This window comes from Notothenia rossii (assembly GCF_949606895.1).
Source record: "Notothenia rossii genome assembly, chromosome: 9".
Taxonomy (NCBI): domain Eukaryota; kingdom Metazoa; phylum Chordata; class Actinopteri; order Perciformes; family Nototheniidae; genus Notothenia; species Notothenia rossii.
Genome location: NC_136907.1, coordinates 70,044,787 through 70,066,838, shown reverse-complemented (window position 1 = coordinate 70,066,838; position 22,052 = coordinate 70,044,787). Strand labels below are relative to the sequence as shown.

The 22,052-nt window shown below is 40.6% G+C and overlaps 1 protein-coding gene across 1 annotated transcript in view; it reads right to left on the bottom strand.

Moving 5' to 3' along the window:
* Positions 1-22,052, bottom strand: part of insra (insulin receptor a) — a 53,824-nt gene that overhangs the window by 27,961 nt on the left and 3,811 nt on the right. Inside the window, exon 2 of the mRNA XM_079650537.1 lies at positions 14,403-14,951. Coding sequence (XP_079506663.1) covers positions 14,403-14,951 — 549 coding nt within the window. The remainder of the gene's footprint in view (positions 1-14,402; positions 14,952-22,052) is intronic.

Here is a 22,052-nt window from a genome sequence, read left to right as displayed (position 1 = left end):
AACCCTTTGTGTCCCTCTCTCCCCCGCAGCCAGTCAGACAGCGGCAGCAGCAATGGGAGGTCTGAAAAACCCTCCGACACAAGAGCCACATAGTAACAGGCTGGAGCTGCTCTACTTTTTCCGTCACCTCACAACTGTGAATTCTTTTCTACTAATCTAAACACAAGTATTTCCTGGTAAATAGTGCTGATTTTCAGGCACATCAATCTTGTCAAAACTTTTAAAACGGGAAAACATTTTTCTTTGTCTTTAATGTGATTGTTGATTGGAACTTAGTAGTAAAATGGGTTCAAACACGTGTTGAGACAAACCTGTTGTGTTAGTATTGAGATGAACAGCTCGTTGCCTTGGGCGATGCATCAGGTCTCATCATGTCCACAACTCATTAGCAGATTTTACATACTTTAACCGCACGGGAACAACTGAAAAAAGTCCATACAAATTGAAATATGTGTTTGAACAAAAATAATAATAAGTCCTTCAACAAACTGATGGATCAGGGGCTTATTAGGGCTGACTTTACTTTGAAAAATAATCATTTCAGACACTATGATTAAATAAGTGGAAGGCCATTCATTATTGTTTAATAATGATTTTAGATAATAACTACATTCGAGCCAACTTCTAATATAAGGTAGTCACACAATCCTGTTATCATATTAACCCTGCATTAAAGCTGAAAGTTGCTCATTAATATTAACAACTTTGATAAACGATAGAGCATTTCAGCTATGATCACCCAAAAATATGTTTTGGGTCAAATTTGATTGGTTTTTTTGTATAATTTAAAATGAAATATCTTTGGAAATTGTGTTCGATCAATTAGAAGAATTATTTATTTATTTTAAGTTTCATTAAAAATGGATATAGACGGTTCAGATAAAGGAATATAACTAGGTAGTTGCATCTCCACATAGAATCTGTTTTAGATCTCAATTAGATCTGAAGCGGTGTATCTTAAGTTTCTTAATCAGTTAACTAAAGAAAGAAAGACATTTATTTGGAGATATTTGTACAACCAAGACATCCCTTCAGTTGTGTCTCCATGTAAAAATGCTCAAAGAAATAAATGTATCTAGCTACACTTTACATGAGTAGATGATAATAATAATCCATCAGTCATTTGCAGCAATGTCTAATGCTTTTTTTAAACGGACGATGCAGACTTTTAGGGTTAAAGAGGGTCATTTAATTTGAGTAACTGATATCAACCTTCAGACATGCACCACCCCTTTTAATGAAGCTCAAGAACAAACTGTCGAAAAGATTTGCACACTTCTCTTTGCCAACAGCTGACTTGGCCGTGTCTGCCAAGTTGTAATCAATGCTGGTAGTCGAACCTAAATTAGCTGTATTGTTCGTCACGGGGGCTTTTATAAAATCAACAACAGTGACCACACTGAAGGAGATGTTGTGTGCCTGTCAAAAATGTTTACAAGGGGAAGACCCAGAGGACCTTTGAGAGTGGGGCCACCCCAAGCCATCTTTGATCTCCTCGAGCGAGAAGGACGCAGAGGAGACGGTTTTGTCATTCTTTCCCTAAAACATGCAAATCTCCAGATAGAGGCCCAGTTTCTTTATTATCATTAGAGACCGTTCAGTTAGCCGCTCGTGAAGAGCAGAGGTCTTTTCTCAGCGGGTCAATTAGTTATGCTCGGCTTGAGTTTGCTCTTGTCAGCATCTCAAGACTTATCTTGCATTTGGACAGCATCACCTGATAACAATAAATCAATGGGATTTTTGTTTGACAAGTGCTGGGTCGGCAGTTGGACTTAGGTCTGTTTAAAGTTTAGCTACAGTTTTTATTTATTTGTCTGAGTCTTGACGCTGAATGAATTGCCTCCCGTGTCTGAAGTCCTTATCCGTATTACTCTGGTTCCTCTGACACCACTCTGATCTCTTGTTATGCAGTTGATGCGGTATGATCACATGAAGGCCCGAGGAAAAATGCTGCAGAAATGCCTGTCTCTTTATCTCATCAGCAGAGGTTTCATTTGGACGATTGCCACACAATGAGACGCTCAATCACCGTGGCTCGAGACAAACATCAACAACAAGTCAACTCAACTCCGAGCCCCTGTGTGATAGAGAATAATACATCCTGTCAGGTCCATGCCAACTTGGAGATAGGAGGTGAAGAAACAGATTTGCCCAGCCTTCCAACACAAGGCGAGCTTCAACAACGTGGGGTGTCGAAAAGGCAGAAAGAATCCACTTGGCTTGCAAGGAATGACTCACACAGTTCATCATAATCGGCTCCTTGTCTGATATCTGCAACCTAACACACACGCACTGTATGAAGAGATATCTATCTCGATGTTCCTTGTTTTCACCAACATTGAAATGCACACCAGCAAGCCATTAGCAATGTGTTCATTCAGGCAAGGAGGAGCAAACTCCCCCAAACCCTGAGGTTTCGGCCTAAAATGAAGAGCCTCCGTACGTTTTATGAACCACAGTTCTCTCTGAAATTATTAAGGGTTGTGAGATTTTCCAAGTGACTTTTATTTGGCAGGAGTAAAACAGCAGTATAATCAGGCTTTCTGCGTCAAGATCATATTAGACCCCAGAAAATGCCAAGCGGGAATGTGGTGGTGCGCGGGTTGGTAATTAAAATTCCACGGCCGTGACATGGGTAGTATTTAGTTTCTTATGAAAGAAAGTTTTGCTGAAGCTCAAGAAGGGAATAATCTAAAGAAGAAGAAATAAAGAGCTTTTGAAAAATGGCGAACTTTCAACTTTTCTTTCAAATTAACTGACAGAATAAAAGAGCTGCAACTTGAGCGCTGAATTAAATGCCAAATTTGAACTTTGATTTATGTTTGACATGTGACATGCATTGCTTGGCGGTGGCTGCACAACAGCTGACTCGATATTCAGTGATGATTAGGTCATGCATTAAGCATGGGAAAGGCACAGAGAGAAAGAAAAGGATAACCCAGTTTCATAACGGCATACAGAGGTGTTGGTCTGTAGAAACCCACAGAGCGGCACGCTGATCTCTCTTACAGCACAGTTACAGTGAGAGCTTTGCAGGGCAAGAGGAACACAGATTGTAAGGAAACAAAATGTCCTAAAAATTGAGGCACGTATGAGTCAGACATCTGAAACCTATTCTTTTTTTCTTTGTTCCTATTTCCAATTTAAACAAAAAAAACCTCAGTCCAGTGAGGGGGGGATGTTGATGTACTGCAGGGGGTACTTGAGTGAATTTCTTTTTTAGTAATGGTAAAAAAATATCAGATTTTGCATTGTTCTTAAAATAATTATACTTCAATAAGTTTGATACAATTAGATTGTTAGTACGATAAACCACATTTTATATGCAACATTTCTTATCTTGATTGCAAAGGTTAACTGCAAACAAACTCAAAAAAGTTTGGAGGTTGAAGTTACACGGAAATCCAGATAACTAATTTGTGTTGGAAACATAGAAGCAATACAGCTAAACACACGGAGAAAGGTGAACACAACGTTCCTTGTTTCTCACTCAAATCTAAGTGCAACAATAAATAAAGTGTAGTTCAACACATCTTCAACACCATCTTAGTGTTATTGCAGGAATTGAGAGACTAACATTTGAAATGTAGCATTTAAGATTTTCGAACACTGTCGTGTACTTCTTGTGGCTTGTTTTATTTCTCCACCAAAAACGTTTTGCAAGTTTGATAAAACACGGGTCTACACAATCTTTAACTCTAGTTTTAGAACAGAATCAAAACCCCTGGGGCTGCCCTTAGTGGGATTACTGGTCTCTGCCCCAAAGATGTCTGTCATTAATTCAGAGCGGCCTGGTTCCCTCTCTGCTAGTGAGCAACAGATGTATTATAGTCTTCTATTTCCACACATGTCTCAGCAAACTGCAGCTCCTGCAAATGAAGACCAATCAGCAATAAATCAATTCATCGAGCGCATGGCGTTTGAGTCGTGTTGTTGACTTTGAAAGGAGTCACAGGGACATCAGCGATAATGCTTTATTAATGCTCAATTTCCATATAAAAGCAAGTCGTTGACAATGACACTGATATAGACATTTAATTAAATGCTTTATTATGACTCAAACAACCCCAGGCCTTGTAGACTGAAGACAATCCATTTTAATGTCGTTTGGGAGTTAAGGCTTTATATAATTTGAGGGTAATTATTTATAATTCTATATTTATTAACACAAAATAACAGACAGAGACAGAGAGAGACTGCCTGGTCCCTCCGGGCATAGAGGGAAAGCATTCATTAAGAGGTGAAACCAGCTGACAGCCAACGATAAGATCATTAGTCCACATCAAAACCTTTGATTGATAACTTGATGAAGTCATTCTTCAAACAACCATCAAACTGTTTCAAGCTTCTCAAAAGCAACACTTTCTTCTTTTCCTTTGGTCTTTTTAGGGGTTGGTTTGAGGTGTTTTGTTGATCTGTCAGTAAATCGATCAACACTCAATTTTAATAATAAATATGTTATCATCATTAGTCTTTTTTTTTATATATATATATGATTTATTTTTGCGATTTTCAATACACAAAGACAGCAGCAATACAATGCATTACCCCTGCGATTTCTAACAAAACAACCCCAAGACACAATACATCAGTTACAATTAGACAATAATGAAATAAAAATAAATAAATAAATAAATAATAATAATAAAAAATACTATATATATATATATATACCTGCGAGACATTTTGTGAGCCTTCCTGTGAGCCTTCCTGTGAGCTGTACATGGGGGGCGACTCAGCCAATGGGGACAGACTCCAACTGGAGGGACTTAACATGTTATAAGAAGGGCAGCCATATTTTTGTGAACTTTAAGTCAGAGCCCCTAATACAGTATCATCATTAGTCATTTAACATGAAAAGTGGCATTTCCTTTGCTGGTAACAAGCTTTTTACTTTTTTAAAATGTTTTATTCTAAGTTAATAATCTGAAGATCTTTGGGTTTTTGACTCCATGGGATCTGGGAAGTTCTTTGGGCATTTGTAACTGTTTTGGGACTTTCATAGACAAAGCAGATATTTTCATTATAATCATTCTGAAGTTCTTCTAGTTTGAGTCGTTTGCTTTTTATTGTCGAATGATTTACAATCATAAGAACGACAAACAGGTGATATTTATTCCATTTGATATTCCAACTAATTTCAGTGATTTAGTTTTGTCTAGCACAGAAATAAGTTAGATGTCAGTCACGGCCGATGACTAAATATTGAAGAGTACATATTGAATCGTTCTCAGAAACTTAGTTAAAGCAAAATTAAGAACATAACAAAAAAGATTGAATCTTCCTGAACCAGACGACCCAAAAACTATTTATCTGTCTCATTTCTCACCGCTAACCACTGTTGAGCTGCTCTGACTCAGCAGCAGCGGGGCTTGGTCGAGGCGACTCGAGTGGTAACAAGAGCCGTAAACAATTTCATTAACTGGCCCAGTCTCCGTTAATAGAACAAAAACACACAAACAACATGGAAAGGCACTTTTTGTTTTTAACGCTGCCCTGCCGCCGCTGTCATCTGAAGGCAGGATATCCAGTTTGTCCGTGACTGGAATAGGAATGATAAACACTGTGCACTCATTGATGGCAATTACACTGCCTGCTTTACAGGCAAATGACGCACGCCACAGCCTTGAATCTTCATTTCCTCTCAGCGCTCAGTGTCAAGCTGAAATAATGACTACCTCTTCGATTAACTTTGACTACCTGCTATGACATCAAAACTATTAATGTCACATTTACGTCATAATAAAATGGACAACACCCATTGTATTTGTCAAATCCTATCCAACGCAATTAATCTTCTTACTTAAAAAGGTAAGCATTAAAAAATAAATCCAAAATGTTCGCAAAGACATTTATCACAAAACCAGTCACACTGGAAATACTTTTTTCTTTTGGCAGACACTTTTGCCCAAAGCAATGTACACATGATTTCTGGATCCAAGTCAAGAGAGCACGGGTACTGCTGCTCTTTCAAAATATCTGGTCTATTTTCATCACAGTTTTGTCTTTTGAGTGCATCATCTTTTAGTTTTCCAGAAGTATCAATAACAGATTGTGTTCACTAAAAAAGAAAATCTGTGAAAAATAAACGTGACAAAGTATAAAAACACAAACCAATTTAGTAGTACTCCTCACTTTAACAATGTCAGACTTACAATGGAGGTTGAAAAAAGAGAAGTCAGCAGTCTAGAGAAGTAACAAAGAACAATAAAAGTTACGCAAGTTGTGCTTGAACTCAAATTAAAACGTTGTATTTTGGAATTACAAATCTATTGTAAACATTTTACAATAGATTTTTCCATTTAGCTTTACGTGGACTGCAGTAAAAACCTCCTCAAGCCTTTAAAACTCTAAGGGTTGAAAAACACCATTACTTGATGTTTTTTGTATTTCTTTATTCATTTACAGCTTGGAGAACTTATAAATATTAGGGCTTGGCACCGCTGCATCAGTGGAACAGTATTAAATAATAATGATATTTTGCCACTGCATAACAACATTTAAATAACAGGTTAAATAGATTACAAGGCCTCGTGTAACTTGTGAAAGTAGATAAAGAGCAAAAATGTTCCTGCGGGTCTGATTAAATAAACAACAGTGAGGTGAATCGAATGGCTGGGGTGAGTGTGAGCGCGGACAGCGGTGGAGAAACGCCTGTCGGCCCAGCTTTACCAAATGCCTGAAATGTCTGGGATTCCATGGGAATGGTTCCAGGAGCGGCGAGGGTTCGCAGGGTGCAGCTCCACGAGACTGAGTGCCAGAGCAGTTAAGTCAGCTCAAAGGAAAAGACTCATGGTGTGTGTGTGTGTGTGTGTGTGTGTGTGTGTGTGTGTGTGTGTGTGTGTGTGTGTGTGTGTGTGTGTGTGTGTGTGTGTGTGTGTGTGTGTGTGTGTGTGTGTGTGTGTGTGTGTGTGGAGCAAGGGGGGGGGGGGTCTGAGAGCATTCTGGATTTAGGCTAGTAGAATAGCGCTCTGCATACTGAACCATGAAGAGAGCAGCAGACTGTAAAGGCAGGCTGACGCGTCTCTGTCTGATCTTGTGTCATTGCCTTTTTTCTTTTCATGGCTGATTACAAGCTAAACGCTTGGTGAAAGAAACAAGCCAGAATGTACTTTCGTAAATAAGTCCTTACACGAGATCCATTATTCTTTTAATTGTATTTTGTACCCGTTTTGTTCTTTTTTTGCTTCATTCTTTTGTATTCCTTTGGCTTCATAATTCGTTATGTGATGATTGTTTTTAAATGTAACTTGTGTGTTTCTTTTTTAGTATGGCGTATTGCTTTTTGTGTTTTTGTAAAGCTTGTTGAATGGCCTTTTAGAAATGTGCTATATGTCCTTGGTTTGGGACATATAGCTTTGTATTTCACAAGTATCAACACATCAGTGTCAACACATCAGTTTCAACACATCAGTGTCAACACAGAAGGAGAACAAGCTGCTGTTCTGATGCCGAGTGTTTTATATTCATCTCAAAACTTTCCAAAGTCAACGCTTTTGATTTGATCCTATTCCTACAACAATGTTAGCTTGTATAGGAGTCAAACACTTACTGACTTGTAATGCTCAGCACCAAATATAAAAAATTACAAGAGAAATTATGATGGGCTAAATATTAGTTTAGAAGTCTTTGCACAGTGGCTACAAAGAAAGATAGGAAAGGAATTCATACATGATGGCTGGGTTGTAAATACTTCTTGGAAGGGTAATCTTATTCCCAAAACTAAATCTATATATTTATTATTTGCATGTCCAGCACTTTGGCTTGACCAAAAATCGTATTTAAAATGTGCTATATAAATAAAACCTGATTTGATTTGATATATCTCTTGCATTGCTAACTCGCTAGCCATATATTCAGCGACACAGCAGTTTAAAATCAGCGGTGATGTAATGTCTTTACAAGCACACATTTTCTATCAACTTTAAAAACTAAACGTACCTCTCACTGGAGTGAAGTGCTACAGATTTAAGCTTAAAGGTTTAATATTATAGAGTATACAGAATGAATGAGGAGCCATTACAGAAATAGAAACAGAAGGAATGATTCATGTGATGGGAGGGGCACCAGGCTGGCTTGGCTTTCAAACATAGTTCATGTTTTAAGGCAATGCCGCAGGCGATGAATACAGAAGCTTTTAACATGTCACAGAGACATCCAAGAATCTAAAGTGACACACAGGCAAGTCAAGAGTCAAGACAATGTAATAAAGTCATAGCTTCTTTGTGTTATGTCACGACAGGGGTCAATTCTTCCATCTCAAAATAATAAAGCTTGGTAACAATATCTTTCTATTTCCCTACAGACAGCTTTACTAGTGGCTAAATGTGTCCTCTTTCCTTCCTTGCTGACCTCCCAAGGATCGGCCATCAGTATTTTGGTCTCATAAAAGTGTCTGCCGCTCCCGAGACATCAGCCGAGGCCTGTGCGCCCATTCATAACCTCGGAGAGGAAGCAGACCAACAAAGACCGGAAACAATCGGGAAGGACTCTCCATGAACTTCTACGACAGCCATTGTTCGGGGGTGGAAAAGGATCGTGGCGCCAGCGCTGCCGTTGCGTGTGGGAGTTGCGACAAGGTCAGTGAAGAGGAGGGCTAAAGGTCAACAGCGGTGAGGCGGGAATCATCCTCCCCTACTCATTCCCCCTCTGCACTGTTCTCACCCCCGTAGTGACCGGTGACCTCGCTTTTCCTTCTGATATCGCCTGGGTGAATGACTGATGTGTTCATATGCACGATTACACCGCAGTGTTACTCATGTTTCCTAGCAGCAAGACTAAACAATGGCCATCCACTCTGTCTGCACAGACACACGCAGAGGTTATGCCCCTGTGTGATTTATAACCCCATGTCTGTGTTGCTGACACACACTGACAAATCTTCATGTACATCTTGTGTTTGGCGGACAGACATATGGGATGGGAGCCAAGAGTATATTTGGAACATCCATATACCAAGAAATGTCCGGCAGCGAGTCCTCACCTGACCTGACCTGACTGAAATGTGATTCATAGAAATACTCCAATTGTGACAGGCTGCACGAAACCAACTAACCTCTGCCAAAAGCCACAGGGTCACACATGCTACAAGTGTAGAAAGTGCCAAACCAATCAGAGATCGAAGCGTCTGCTAAAAGCCGTTCTCGACCTTATTAAATATGTAACAGATCTTGAAAACACTGGCGAAAGCTGCTGCGAATAAGAAGAAGGAGGAGGAGGAGGAGGAAGATGAAGGCCTCCCGTGGGTGTCTCATCTCTGGCAGAGGGTAGATAATTAAGATCACTTTTAATCATGTGTGTAAAATACGGGCCACCTGGGAAATACCAGCCCATGTATATCTCTCACGGCTCGATGCAACAAAGGCTACTCGGAAAAGAGAACAAACATAAGCTGCATTCGATTACACTGAGATCTTAAAGATGACACTAATGCAAAGATGGAAATGACGGTAAAAGCTTCACAGATGTGATATACTAAGAATTTATCATGCACAGGAAATGCCATTAGATTTCCACACATTTGAATAAAAAGCAGCCTGTTAAATATGCAAGATTGGGGGCACCCCTTGAGGGCCAAAAGGTTTTATGGCGCTGACCATAAAGCACAACGCCATCGATCCTCCTCCCTTCATTTTCTGTTATCCCTCTTACGTCCACTCTAATAAAAGTGCCAAATAAATAAGAAAACATATTACACAAAATTAAAGACAATATTTGAGGGGCAGATGGACCTTCTGTACGTGCAGCTCAGCAGTGAAAAAAGATAATATCCCAACGGGAAGCCTCCGATTTCTTATTGAGTCTCAGCCAGTATGTCCAGCTGCCAGGTCCTTTCAGGACTAAGCCGAGGTCCTATCAGCCAAACAAGCTGTGCCACATAAAAGCCATTATCAAAACATCATCAAATGCCCATTATTTTCAATTGGATGTTGGCAAGAAATAGTACTTCATCACAAGTAAATACGCTCAACGGTACCATTTCCCTTCACCCAGTCCAGTAATTCAACCCAATTATTTTTAGAAGGAAATAAAAAGCCTGCGTTATTTTTGAAACACATTTCATAATACATAAACCTTTATTTTCAACAAAATTGATATACTTAAAACTCAAAACAAAAGTAGGGGTTTTAAAACTAATGATTATTGACAGTTACAGGTTTTTTTTTTAAAATAGTATTTGATACATTTTGGATTAACATTGACCTTAATTTACTCCCAAACTAATAGAGACATGAATAACAGGATGGACACATGATTCGGTGTATACAACATTAGGTGACCTGAGTCGTGAAGAGGACTTATCACGACTGGGAAAGGTAGTTTACTTTATGAACTTATTTTATTTTGGGTTGCATTAAGCCTGTTCAGATATGGCTGTTTATTAAAAAGGAAGTCATGGTTATTTTTATTATTTTTTCAAACGAATGTCCGACGTGTGAAAGTATTTGTCTGGCACTACCTTCTAATACAACTCTATAACTTATCAAAACAGTTAGAAAAATAATAATAGAGTTGATTTCAAGGATGAGAGAGAGGCTGCACAGGATGATGTCATGTATTTGCCACTAATAAACACGTTGACATGGTGTGTGCGTTTGTGTGTCTCTGTAGCCAAATCTAATCAGCTTCGGTGATGAGCAACTCCTGCAACCTTGCTTTGCCACTTCAGCCAATTTGGTGTAAAAAGGAGGGGGAAATTAGGAGATAGGTTCAAATTACCCCTGTTATAGAAGCAGGGAAGTGAAATGGGTTTTGACTCCAAACATGGGCACTAAGCCAAGTCTCGTGGTTCTGCTGCTTTGTTTTCTGTTGGTGTACAGACTGCAGAAATGATGTGTGACCCACAGTTACCTCTGGCACTTAACCACTGCGTTTCTTTTTTATTAAGAGAGCTGACAGACACTTTTTGGAGTCAAAAAAAGTCCCAGGCAGTCCCTTATTTGAGTGAGATTTTTAGGCATAACAAAGTGAAATTATATTTTTGTTTTACCTCTCAAATGCTACTTTAGATCAATCCTCCACATTTGTTTATAAAAAATAAATCAGAGTCACAACAACAGCAGACCTGAGACCTGAAGAGAATAGATATGACTAAAGCAGGGGTCTCCAACCTTTTTTAGGATGAGAGCTACTTTCAAAAAATAAAACAATTCGTGAGCTACTTTTACTCCTCTTTTTTTTGGTTTTTTGCACTGTATATATTTAGCACCTTTTAACATTATGATATGCTTACCTTTAACCTTTGTGTGCTGTTTGGGTCTGCGGGACCCGTTTTCAGTGTTTACTAAAAGAAAATGTATGCAATCTAAATATTTCAACCTGCTTTATTTGGGGGAGGACCTCACCTCCTCTAGGGGGGTCCGGGGGCATGCTCCCCTGGGAAGATTTATTTTTAAATGTTGAAGTGAAATGCATCCATCTGGTGCACTTTGAGCACAAAATGAATTTATGGACTAACTTACCTAGTTAGCATTCTTTCTTTTTATTTAAGCATATTTTACTAATCAATTACTGTCCTATAGTACACATTGGAATGATTTCTTACTTTATTTTTTACAACTATATTAAATAGATAAAGGTGTGCTCTCTCTCTCTCTCTCTCTCTCTCTGTCTCGCTCGCTCACAGAGGCTGTGTGCTGCTCCGTGGCGATGACGGCTTGCGTTAAAAAATAAACATATTCATAAAGTGGGGGGACACAAACGGGATTTCGAAAAGTGGGGGGGGACATGTTCCCCCTGTCCCCAGTGGAAATTACGCCATGCAAGTTGCAACACACACAGAGTAAAGCTCTGCCCCTCATGTGCAGTATAGGCTGGCACGACTAGGCTGTTCAATGGGGCTGATGTGTTGATTCTGCCAGAAGGAAAATCACAGTCAAACTCCTTATGAAGCGGTGAGGTGCCGCTCCACATTGCTTTTCTTCCCGACTGCAACGCTGGTCCCGCAAATCAAGCGAGAACGTGACTGTTGAACCTGGACTAAAGCAACACATTTGGGAATAGTAGCTTACTTTATAAACTACAGCAGGTCTATAAAAAGCAGTAACAACTGGCACATCTGAAGCCAACAAGGAATGCCTTGCTCTCTGTCCTGTGGTTATGGGGCTTAACAGATCTTTTCATGCTTTAGTGAAAGTAGGCAAAAAACCGCAAGTCACAGACCACAAGACCACAGGCCCTGCCCGTGCCGAATGCAGGCCAATGACTGGAGATCAGAGCTTGCCGGTCAACCTTTGAGCTTGATTAATCTTCAGAGAATGGCACAAAATAAGGAAATCATCTCTGCTGTGGGGAATACAACACTTCCTCAATTATAATGTGGCATGTTTCAAAGATTTGTGTTGAGCAATCACCTCAAGTCATTGGACAATCTATAAATAAAACACTAGTGAAAAGGGTACTGAAGAGCATAATGATGGTCAGCTCAACATGTAGCTGCCTCACAAAACAAACATTACAAAGAGTTTTAAAAAGGCAGACGTGCAGGGAAACTTTTTCAAAAGAGCCGTTAAACTAATGCGTGCAGTGTTGCGTAATGGTGCGAGCCAAGGTGTTCAGACATCACCCATGCGCAAAATTCTTCTCAGCACTCGAACTTGAACTCTTTGGCAGTGTGAAATGGGTGGGCTTGTCATTTTACAGTAAAAACCAGAACACAGAGGGAAAGGCCCGTCTCGCAGGAGCTTTGCTTAAATGAGACAATGTGAAATGTGTCATGACGTTAAATGTCTTCTTTACCTCGTCCACTATATGAGCAATAACAAAACTACAGTCTATGTCTAAGTGTTGCGTCACATTAGAGTACAGTTCAAGCTGCATTGACACAGAACTTGGCCTACTTAACTCAACTTGAGCACATGACACTGCTCTGACATTTCAACACTAAAACCGGACACAACCAACTTTTGGCAAAACAACTTTAGGCTACAAGCAGTCGTTGATTCTAACGCGAACAAGAAAATATTTTAGTTTCAAACACCAACCATCATGTACTTTAATTTGGTCCAAATGGAGAGTTGAATTCAGTAAATGTTAGACCGGTTGGACGTGTGAGGGAAATAATGATGTGTTGACGGAAAGTAGCTGAGGAAATAATACACAAGCTACTACTGGTCACTGGAAAAATGTAACAGTCGGGAAATTATGAAAAATGTATCTAATAATAAGCACTTGATATTGTTTCTCATCTACAAGAGGGGAAGTACAAAGGTTTATGATGTAGGGCTGGACAATATGCATCATGATAGACCAGAACGCTTCAACTCGTGTCCCATTTACTACAGATTCTGCATTCATATATATAAATCTGTTTAATGAGAATAATTATTTGAAACAATAAAAAAGCAGCAAATGCTCACAGTTAACACTGAGGTTGAAGGTTAGACCTACAAATGTTTTTAATTTAAAAACAAATAAATTATGAAAAGTGTAAAGGCCCGGACCCACCAATCTGACAACAAAGAACTGACAGACGGACCCCGACAGTTGCGTCGCCTCACGTCTCCTGCGTTTTGTGTCGCACTGGAACACACCGCAAAGACTTCAGCCGACGGCCAAGTTGCACGTGCGAACTGCGCATTCGTGAGAGGCAATAACTCTCCTTACCAGCAGGCGGCGGTAGTGTGTATTCGTCATTCAAAAGAGGCAACAAACGGAAGACAGACTGCGTGATAACCGAGAGAAGAAGAACAGACTGCGTGATATAAACAAACAACAAATAGCGTGTGCTTTCCATTTTCAGTCTACAACGAGAAGCTCATGGAGCTTTCCCGAACCTGTGTCGAGAGTTGGAGTTAAATGAAATCTCAGATTTGCCTTCTTAATAGTTTGTTTGGGTCCCTCACTTCCGTTTTGTTTCTCATGCACTGATTCGCTAGCTGAACAGCCAATCAGATTGATTTATTTTGCATTTAGCAGTCGGCCAAAGGCAGTGGTTTTTGGCCGAAAAGGCGTCGGTCCGGCTGAAAAGACCCGACGGTGCGGGACACACCAATCTGAGTAGGGCGTGTCGACGCTCATCGTCAGACTGACACCCACCGACGCCGATAATCGACCTGGTGTGTCCGTGCCTTTAGAGTAAGCAATTAATCATTCAAGCACTAGGTTGTATTTAGCCCGCAGTCACCGGTGGCCAGAAATAACACTGCAGCCACACCAGATTAAAATGAGAGTCCTATTTATATAGCATTTAAATCCCTGCCAGAGAGTGTCTTGATAATTTGTTACCATTTGGTTCATTTCAAACTCTATGATTGTCAAGTGTATGAAATGTTTGGTGTTCAAGGACGTGATATGTTGTATTATGGTTATGGATCAGAGCTAGGCAGTACTCCAGCGCTTTTATAAAGAATCACAGAGGTACAAACTATATAACTTCTGAGTTATAAAAAAAGACTGCTTACTTCTTTGACAGTTGTTCTGGGTCCAGCAGCGTTCACTGAAGTGTCCGTTGATGGTGGTGGTCTGGCAGGTGGTCTTTCCGATGGCCGCCCCCGGGCAAACGTCTCCGCACTCTCTGTCGTTCTTGTTAGCCATGATGTAGTTGTCCTCCACCGTGTCCAGGATCTTGGACCAGTCCAGAGTGGAGAGGTAGCAGAGATCTGGGTTCTTCTCAATCCTCACTGCTCCACGGGTGATGTTCATCAAGCTATGGAGGCCGATCTCTCGCAGCTGGAGCATCTCGAACATCACCAGGGCGTAGTTGAAGAACAAGTTGTTGCCTCTGATGACCGTAAGGTTGGGGAAGAGATCGCTGAGGGTCTCCATGCCGTAAACTCTGAAGAGCAACAGGTAGTCGGTGACCACCGTCAGTTTGGGGAAACTGATGCCCCGGAAATCCTCAGGCTTGGTCCTGAACATGAGTAAGATCTTCAGGTGGCCTTCGATCACAGTGCAGTTCTCTAGAGTTCGTAGGTTGGTCACATTGTTGCGGATGTCCTTGCTCGGACAAACTGAAAAGATATAAAAGGAAATACAAAGGTTCTTTAGAAACTAGAGGAACAACCTTCATTCATGACTCACAAAACAAACAAACACCATTCTGTGGAAAGGATAAGATGCACATGTTACGTTTTATGAGTAACTAAACATTATTTTATTATGAATAGGAAATGTTATGGCTTTTGGACATCAACATTAAAAAGGATTTCCCTAATAATATTTATGCTGTGCTGAACGTGACTGATGCATTAGGCAAGATGTCTGCTCTGTAAACTGGAAAAAGGAGGTTAAAGAAGTCAGACACGGTCTCAAGGACTGAAGAAAAAAATAGATTTCTTGGTAATTAGAGGGGATATCTCACTGAAAAATATGTGGTGATGTCTCTGGCTTTGATAAAGACCAGACCGTCTTTGCTGACATTTTGTTTAGCAACCACATATCTGGCTGTGAGCCACTGTCAAATATGGAGTGCTGTCATAAGAGCAAGTCTGTGCTCATCCTTGGTAATGCCGAGTTGATTTGTGGAGTTGCTTCTGTAACTCAAGACCATAAAAAACCCTAGCTAATGCATTAAAAATATTTGTCTGGGTGGGAGGGGGAACTGAAGCACTAATGGTCACGTATTGCACCAGTAGAAGATTTGTGGCTTTGTCAGTCTTCACCCAGACACATGATCCTGTTTCACGAGACATTCCTTAACTATGCTAGAGATGGGTTACATATTTACCGTCTCAAATCATTTTCAATTCTATTGTATCACAATGATACAAGAGTTTAATGTAGGGTCGCAAATAGCCATTATAAATAGTCTCTTAATTTTTCCAATGAATCACTTAGTTTATTGCATATTTACACTATATCACGTGTCAGGTATCTGACTGTTTTCTTAGTTAATTGTGAATAATAGTGTATGGCTCTCTACTATGAGTTACTACTGTAAGTAATGACTGTAAATATTGGTCATTAATTAACACCATTGACAACTATTTGTATTGTTTATTTATGTTTTGATGAGTAAGGGGTGCACATTATTTTCAGTCCATGTGGATTTGTGTTTTAAACCAATTTAGCTCATTGTTTTTAGCTCTGGAAGAATGTCAACTGTACTAAAACTTCAGATAGTGCAGTGTACAGTGCTTTTGAAACCTACTGGAAAATACATTAAACCACATTACACTCAGGGGGCTCTGTATGAGCAGAACTAACAGTAATGAGGATATCCTTAGCTCTCTGTTCTGCAAATGAGCCAAACTCGTAAGCATATGCTTTGTGTGACATAACACAAATTATGACGCTCATAAAGATGTTTTCCTTTGCGGCTGAGATGTGGGACATTCCAGGCCCAATTATACAGTTCACAAGTCATGGCTGCAGCTGGAGGTGTGCTGCCTGGAGAGTGGACTGTATTTGTTTACCAACCATGCATCGGGCCAACTGGTCAACCATGAGGGGGGAAGAGGTAAAACAGCTAGGCGTACAACTCTTTATGGTAGGGGCTCCTTTTACACCTTCTGCTGCATAACACTACCAGACAACCGTCACTCACACTGAGTGTGCAATCACTGGGTGTCCAAACAACAAGCTTTTCACTGCATGACCTTAACCAGCAGACTCACCCCGCAGAAGTTATCTGAAGTTCAGCCTACAACTTTGACACTTGTTTAAAATACACACAAAATGTCCTAACATGGGTTTAAACTGCAAGCTATTAAAAGCAGCCTGGCTTGATAAAAAGTACATGTCATACATTTAGATCTGCAGCTCCCTTTGTGGTTGTGTCCGAGGAGTAACAGCCGAATTGTAAGCATGACGTGGCGTGGCACAAAACCTTATCTGCCTCCAAATTAAACACTGCTAATCAAAATGACGGCAACTGCTGGAGGAATTTGCAGCAAATGCCTCCTGTAGATCCATTGACGCTACAAAGGGCCTCTATCTTTTCATAAAAGACCCCACACGCTCTCAATCAAAACAATTTAATAGACAAAGACCCTAGCAGTGTACTAGGGGACAGTGTGGTCTCCAGCAGAGCATTGGGTGACCCTGTGAAGAAGGCAAATCATCACAGGGCGGCGAGTCCAGGCTCCTATCAGTGTACACTTTCAGCCAGGCCAGTATTTTTAGCAGCGCATTCCCAATAGAGAATCTAATACACTCCGGCCGTACTGATAGTGGCTCATATTGGAAACTAGAACATGGCAGCCTTGGTGTGTAAGTGAGGAATTTTAGAGCGGCGGCAGAGAAAACATTGGCCGAGCCGACTTATCCATGTGTGAACACTTTGTTTAGAAACAAAACTTTGGCAGAAATTGTAACTTCTATAAAAAAAAAACAGCACTGTTTTTGTTACTCTGGCCTTGAGAACAAACAATTCTGTCCTTGAAGACTTCACACAGCTCAAGCTAAACGAACCAGGTGCATCCCAGAATTGAAATGCTGCCTCTATTGTTGAGAAAGAGAACAAACTGGGAGACATCACGAAGGTTACTATGGCGATTCGGCCAGCTCCTGCTTTCCATACATCACCTAATCTGAGCCAGACAAGACCGAAAACACAGCCCGGGTGCTGCGAATCGACAATTAGAGTCATTAGTGGAGCAGATCTTTAATGGCCCAAGTCTCTCCGTGCCTGCAGCTCTGAGCCAGATGAACTTTTAAGGTTAATTAAAAAGGACCAGAAGGATGGTTTCCCATCATTTGGTCAAGAAAACGATCAAAACAAAACATTTATCCCACTAACAAGACAGGCGAAGCTGATTTGTGGCACTTTTCGAACACAGATATAATCAAAGTGCCCTCAGTCAGGCATGGAAATGCATTAAAATGGCATTTAAAGAGAAAATGAAGAAAATAAATTCAATTGACGCAAAAGCACCAAACTTTATTCTTATCCTTGGAAATTGAAAATTCTCAACTAGAGGTCCACAGAAAAGTTTTTCTCCTGGTTTCTGCTTATGAAATGAGAGGATTTGACTGACAGGAAACATAAACTGAATATGTTTAGGTTTTAGACAAGAGAAAGTTGTGGAGGATATTTTTCAATATTTGCGATGGATTAATAAATCAGGCAAGTAAGTGATTGTTAGTTAAACCACTAAACAATATTGCAATATATAAGTGCATGCAATCGGATTTGTACAGATCCACTGAAGCTGGCCCAGTACACACAGGCAGCACACCACAGTGAGAGTCAGCCAGGCATAACATTAAATCCAGAGAGCTTAATCAAATTAAGTGAAAAGATGCGCCCACAACAAGAAAATGTCAATTTCTTCACATCTGACACCTGACTTCTGTGACCCTACTTTTGCAATTTCCCACATGTCACAATTCTGTTCATAATGCAGACAAGTTGTAAGCAAGAAGAGTATAAATGCATACCCATTGTAATAAATCAAAAATAGATACCACTGTGAATGCCTGATGTAAAACACGCCTAGGCCACAAGCAAGCCCTAATTTATATCATCATGCACAGAGATATATCACTGACGCAGGAGCACAAATACTGTACATATCTATGCTAAAGGATGTCAGCTCTTCACAGTCTGAGCACAATCCTTTCAATGCAGCTGCATGCATCAACAGGCACTAAAGTTTCTGATCTTTAAAAGGAGGTGGATGAAGAGGTGGGGGGGGTTACAGGCAGCGGTTCCGCCAGGGGGCGGGTCCTGCTGTCATTTGAAGCCCTTATCGAGAGTTTTTATCGCTTGAAATGACGAAAAGGAAAAAGGACAAGGACAAGGACATCCCTCTGGCAAAGGAGTCTGGTGGGATTATTTTAGCCGCCAGCAAAGTGTGTTCCTGTGACGGAAAGTCTACTGCCGGCGAGCCTTGACGGGGGGTGCTAGGGGAGCACTCGCATGAACTGCGAGCGCCGGAGCCTCGCAGCAGTGAAACTGAGGCTCTGGTAAACTGTTTAGGAGCCGAAAGAGCCGGCTCTTCTTAGTGAGCCGAACCAAATGATCCGGCTCACTAAAAAGAGCCGGGATTCCCATCACTAATACGTAAAGAGATAGTATCAATAAGGGACGGCTCAATTCAAAATTCAAGTCACGTGACACGACATGTCGTCACACACACACAAACGCCCCCCCCCCTCGTGGTGGACACCCTCTCAACCCTGGTCTGATGGAAACACTGCTTACAGGTAGTTAGACTGATGGCGTGTATTATTGCCAGGCCTCAGAGAAAACCGAGGCCTCAATGAGCATGCAGGGACAAACACTCACCGATTGCAAAACTTCCCTTTTCAAGGTTTTGCTGCTCTGTTGTTTTCTAACCCAGACTAAAACTAACCCCGAATCCACAAAATGCCGAGGTCACCGAGATACACGTTCACCTTTACTAATCTGACGTATTGGTAAAGGTCCATACGTATGTATGGATGTAATCCACTTTAAGAACGGCTGTAAAACATCACCACCTCTTAGTTGTAAAAGGTACACTGTAAACACAGAAAACATATAATTCAATCCATTACTAACTATGGTTCTTAAAGTGGACCTATTATGCTATATTGGAAACATATTGTAGGGCCATACCTATACAAAACATGTCTGTGAAGTTTTTTTGCATAAAATACCAAACAGATCACCCATTGTAGCCATGCCTCATACTGCTCATACCCCTCTTTTGCAGCCTTGTTGCAAACAGGCTGATTCTGTTTTAAAAATTGAACGTCTGCTGCTAGCCACGCCCCTTTGTAGCGTCACGCAGCTTTCCCCTGCTACTGCTAGAGAGAGATTTCTACCGGGAGAAGCTCAGCTAAACGCTGCGGTGATTAAATGCCATGTTATGCTCCTAACCACTTCAAGCTTTATTTCTGAAACAGTATGGAGCTCAAACCTTTCACTCTCGCAGGGTTTACCACAAGGACATTACGTTACACATATTCTCTCCAGTAGCCTACAGCGTTAGCTTAGCTCCATGGTTATTACTACCAAAACACACCGTGCATTGTTTCTGATACAGCACATAGCTTGACATGTTCTTTCTTAAGTGTTTACCGCTAGAACAGTGCCATTATATGTATTATATATAACAACTTTACTCTAAGTGCCTCCCTGCAGACATCCTGCTGAATACACAGACACACAGCTGCAACTGTATACGGAGACGGTAGGTTGGTGTCACGTGTGCCGGAGAATATAGGTTAGGACGTGTCACGTTGTCCGCATTTCGCCAATGACGTTATAGGAGCGAAAACTCTGGATCTGCTTGTTAGCACTACCCTTTTTTTATTCTTTTTTTAGAGATGTGGGTACAGAGGAAAAGAGAGAGGGTTTTGTTTTCTGACGCTTTGTGAGTTTCCTGACATACACACATTTATGTATAAAAGACATCAAAAGTAAGGCAAACAAGATTAAACTCTGACAACCGTTTCAGCTCGAGAATCTGTTTGACGAATCGACAGACAGTCCATTGAACTTTTACTTCAAAAAGGCTCTCGGCTGCAATTCTTGTTAATTAGGAGAGGTTTCTCCTGGCTTCAGCTGCACAGGATAAGATATATTACAGCAGTTAAGACAATGGTATTAATATAACTCACAGAGACACAACCTTCTAGGGTAGGGCTGCAACTAGGCCGGTCACTATAATTCATTTAGTTGGACGATACATTTTCCTGGAAATTATTGCGATAAATATTTTCTCTATATTATTCATTTGGCTGCTACGCTGTTTCACGCGGAGTTTCCTGACCATAGACTGTATATATAAATATGACCTGGCTGTGTGTGAGCCCCGCCCCTCACAGCACACCTGGCTAAAATGCTGGTCACATCCTTATGTAAACAAACACACATTTAAAGGGCAATTTATCGAGGTCAGAAAAGTTATCGAGTTCATTATTATTTATCGTACGATAAGTCAATTAATTGCTTATCGCGACAGGCCTAGCTGCAACTAACAATTACAATTCATTATTATATATTTACTAAATCCTTTGAAGATCGTTTGGTTTAGAACATTTTGAAAAGGTTTCCAGTTTCTCAAAGTCGAATTTAATGTGTTTCATTGCTATGTTTTGTCAGTCAAAAACATAAAATATTGCATTTAATGATGAAAAAAGAGAATAAGCAGGAAATCTCAATTTTTTTTTTAGAAGCTTTTGAATGAAAAACTAAGATAAATCTAATATCAAAATGGTTGCAGGTTATTTTTCTGTCGATTAAAATAAAAGGTCCATTGAATAATCATTGCAGCTCTATTCTTGGTAAATGTCTCAAGAGTACAGGCTCGCCTATAAATGTCTTTCGAGCGGGTTATCAAATGAGCCAGCTGTTAGGTAGGGGTGACATAGCAAGTGCTGCCCAATGACAATGCATTACATTAGAGGGAATACAATTAAATAAAAGTGATTCAGGCTTTTAGAGAAAGCCTATTAAACCACAAAGTTCCCTCGTGAGGCATTTGAAGAGGATCCTGTATGGATGGCTCCGGACCAAAGATCGTTTGGTGATCGCCCGCCAGCTGCACTCAGATACACATTATTCTTCTCACCAATTTTGGCAGTTAGGTAATTATTACCTCTGAAGTGTGAGAGCCCAACAAGCACATTTACTTTAACGGTGTCAAGGGTAAAGATGTGACACAACAAGGCTTCCTTGACAGACGCCTGTGTGGTTGGAGTGAAGGAGTGCCAGTTTACTCCATTTTCAAAGCATATCATTTTCAAACATGAACTTGTCAACTGGGATGAAACAGACATTGTTGAGGGTAGACAAGTGTAAAGATGATTCCATTGTATACATGTCAAGCGTGCTCGTGACTTCTTCAAAACAGCAGTGGCAGTTTGTTTGTAGTGTTTTTGGAGAAGTGCTGGTGGTGGAGGGGAGGTGACAGTTTCATCACTTTACAAATGCCCTCCTTGTCGGGAGGCCTAAATCACGAGTACCAGGACTCTGGATTGCTGCCTGCCTTCGAGACCTGCTGTGACCGGAGTGGATCTCAACAACAGGCTGCAGGGGCTTCATCGGGTCCCCCTGCCGTTTGACATTCTTGATAAAGTGATGCTTTATAATGGCACAACAATACGCTGCAATCTGACAATCTGACCACCTGAGACCTCCACTCAAAACCTGAGTTGAAACGAGCTGATGGAAAACACTG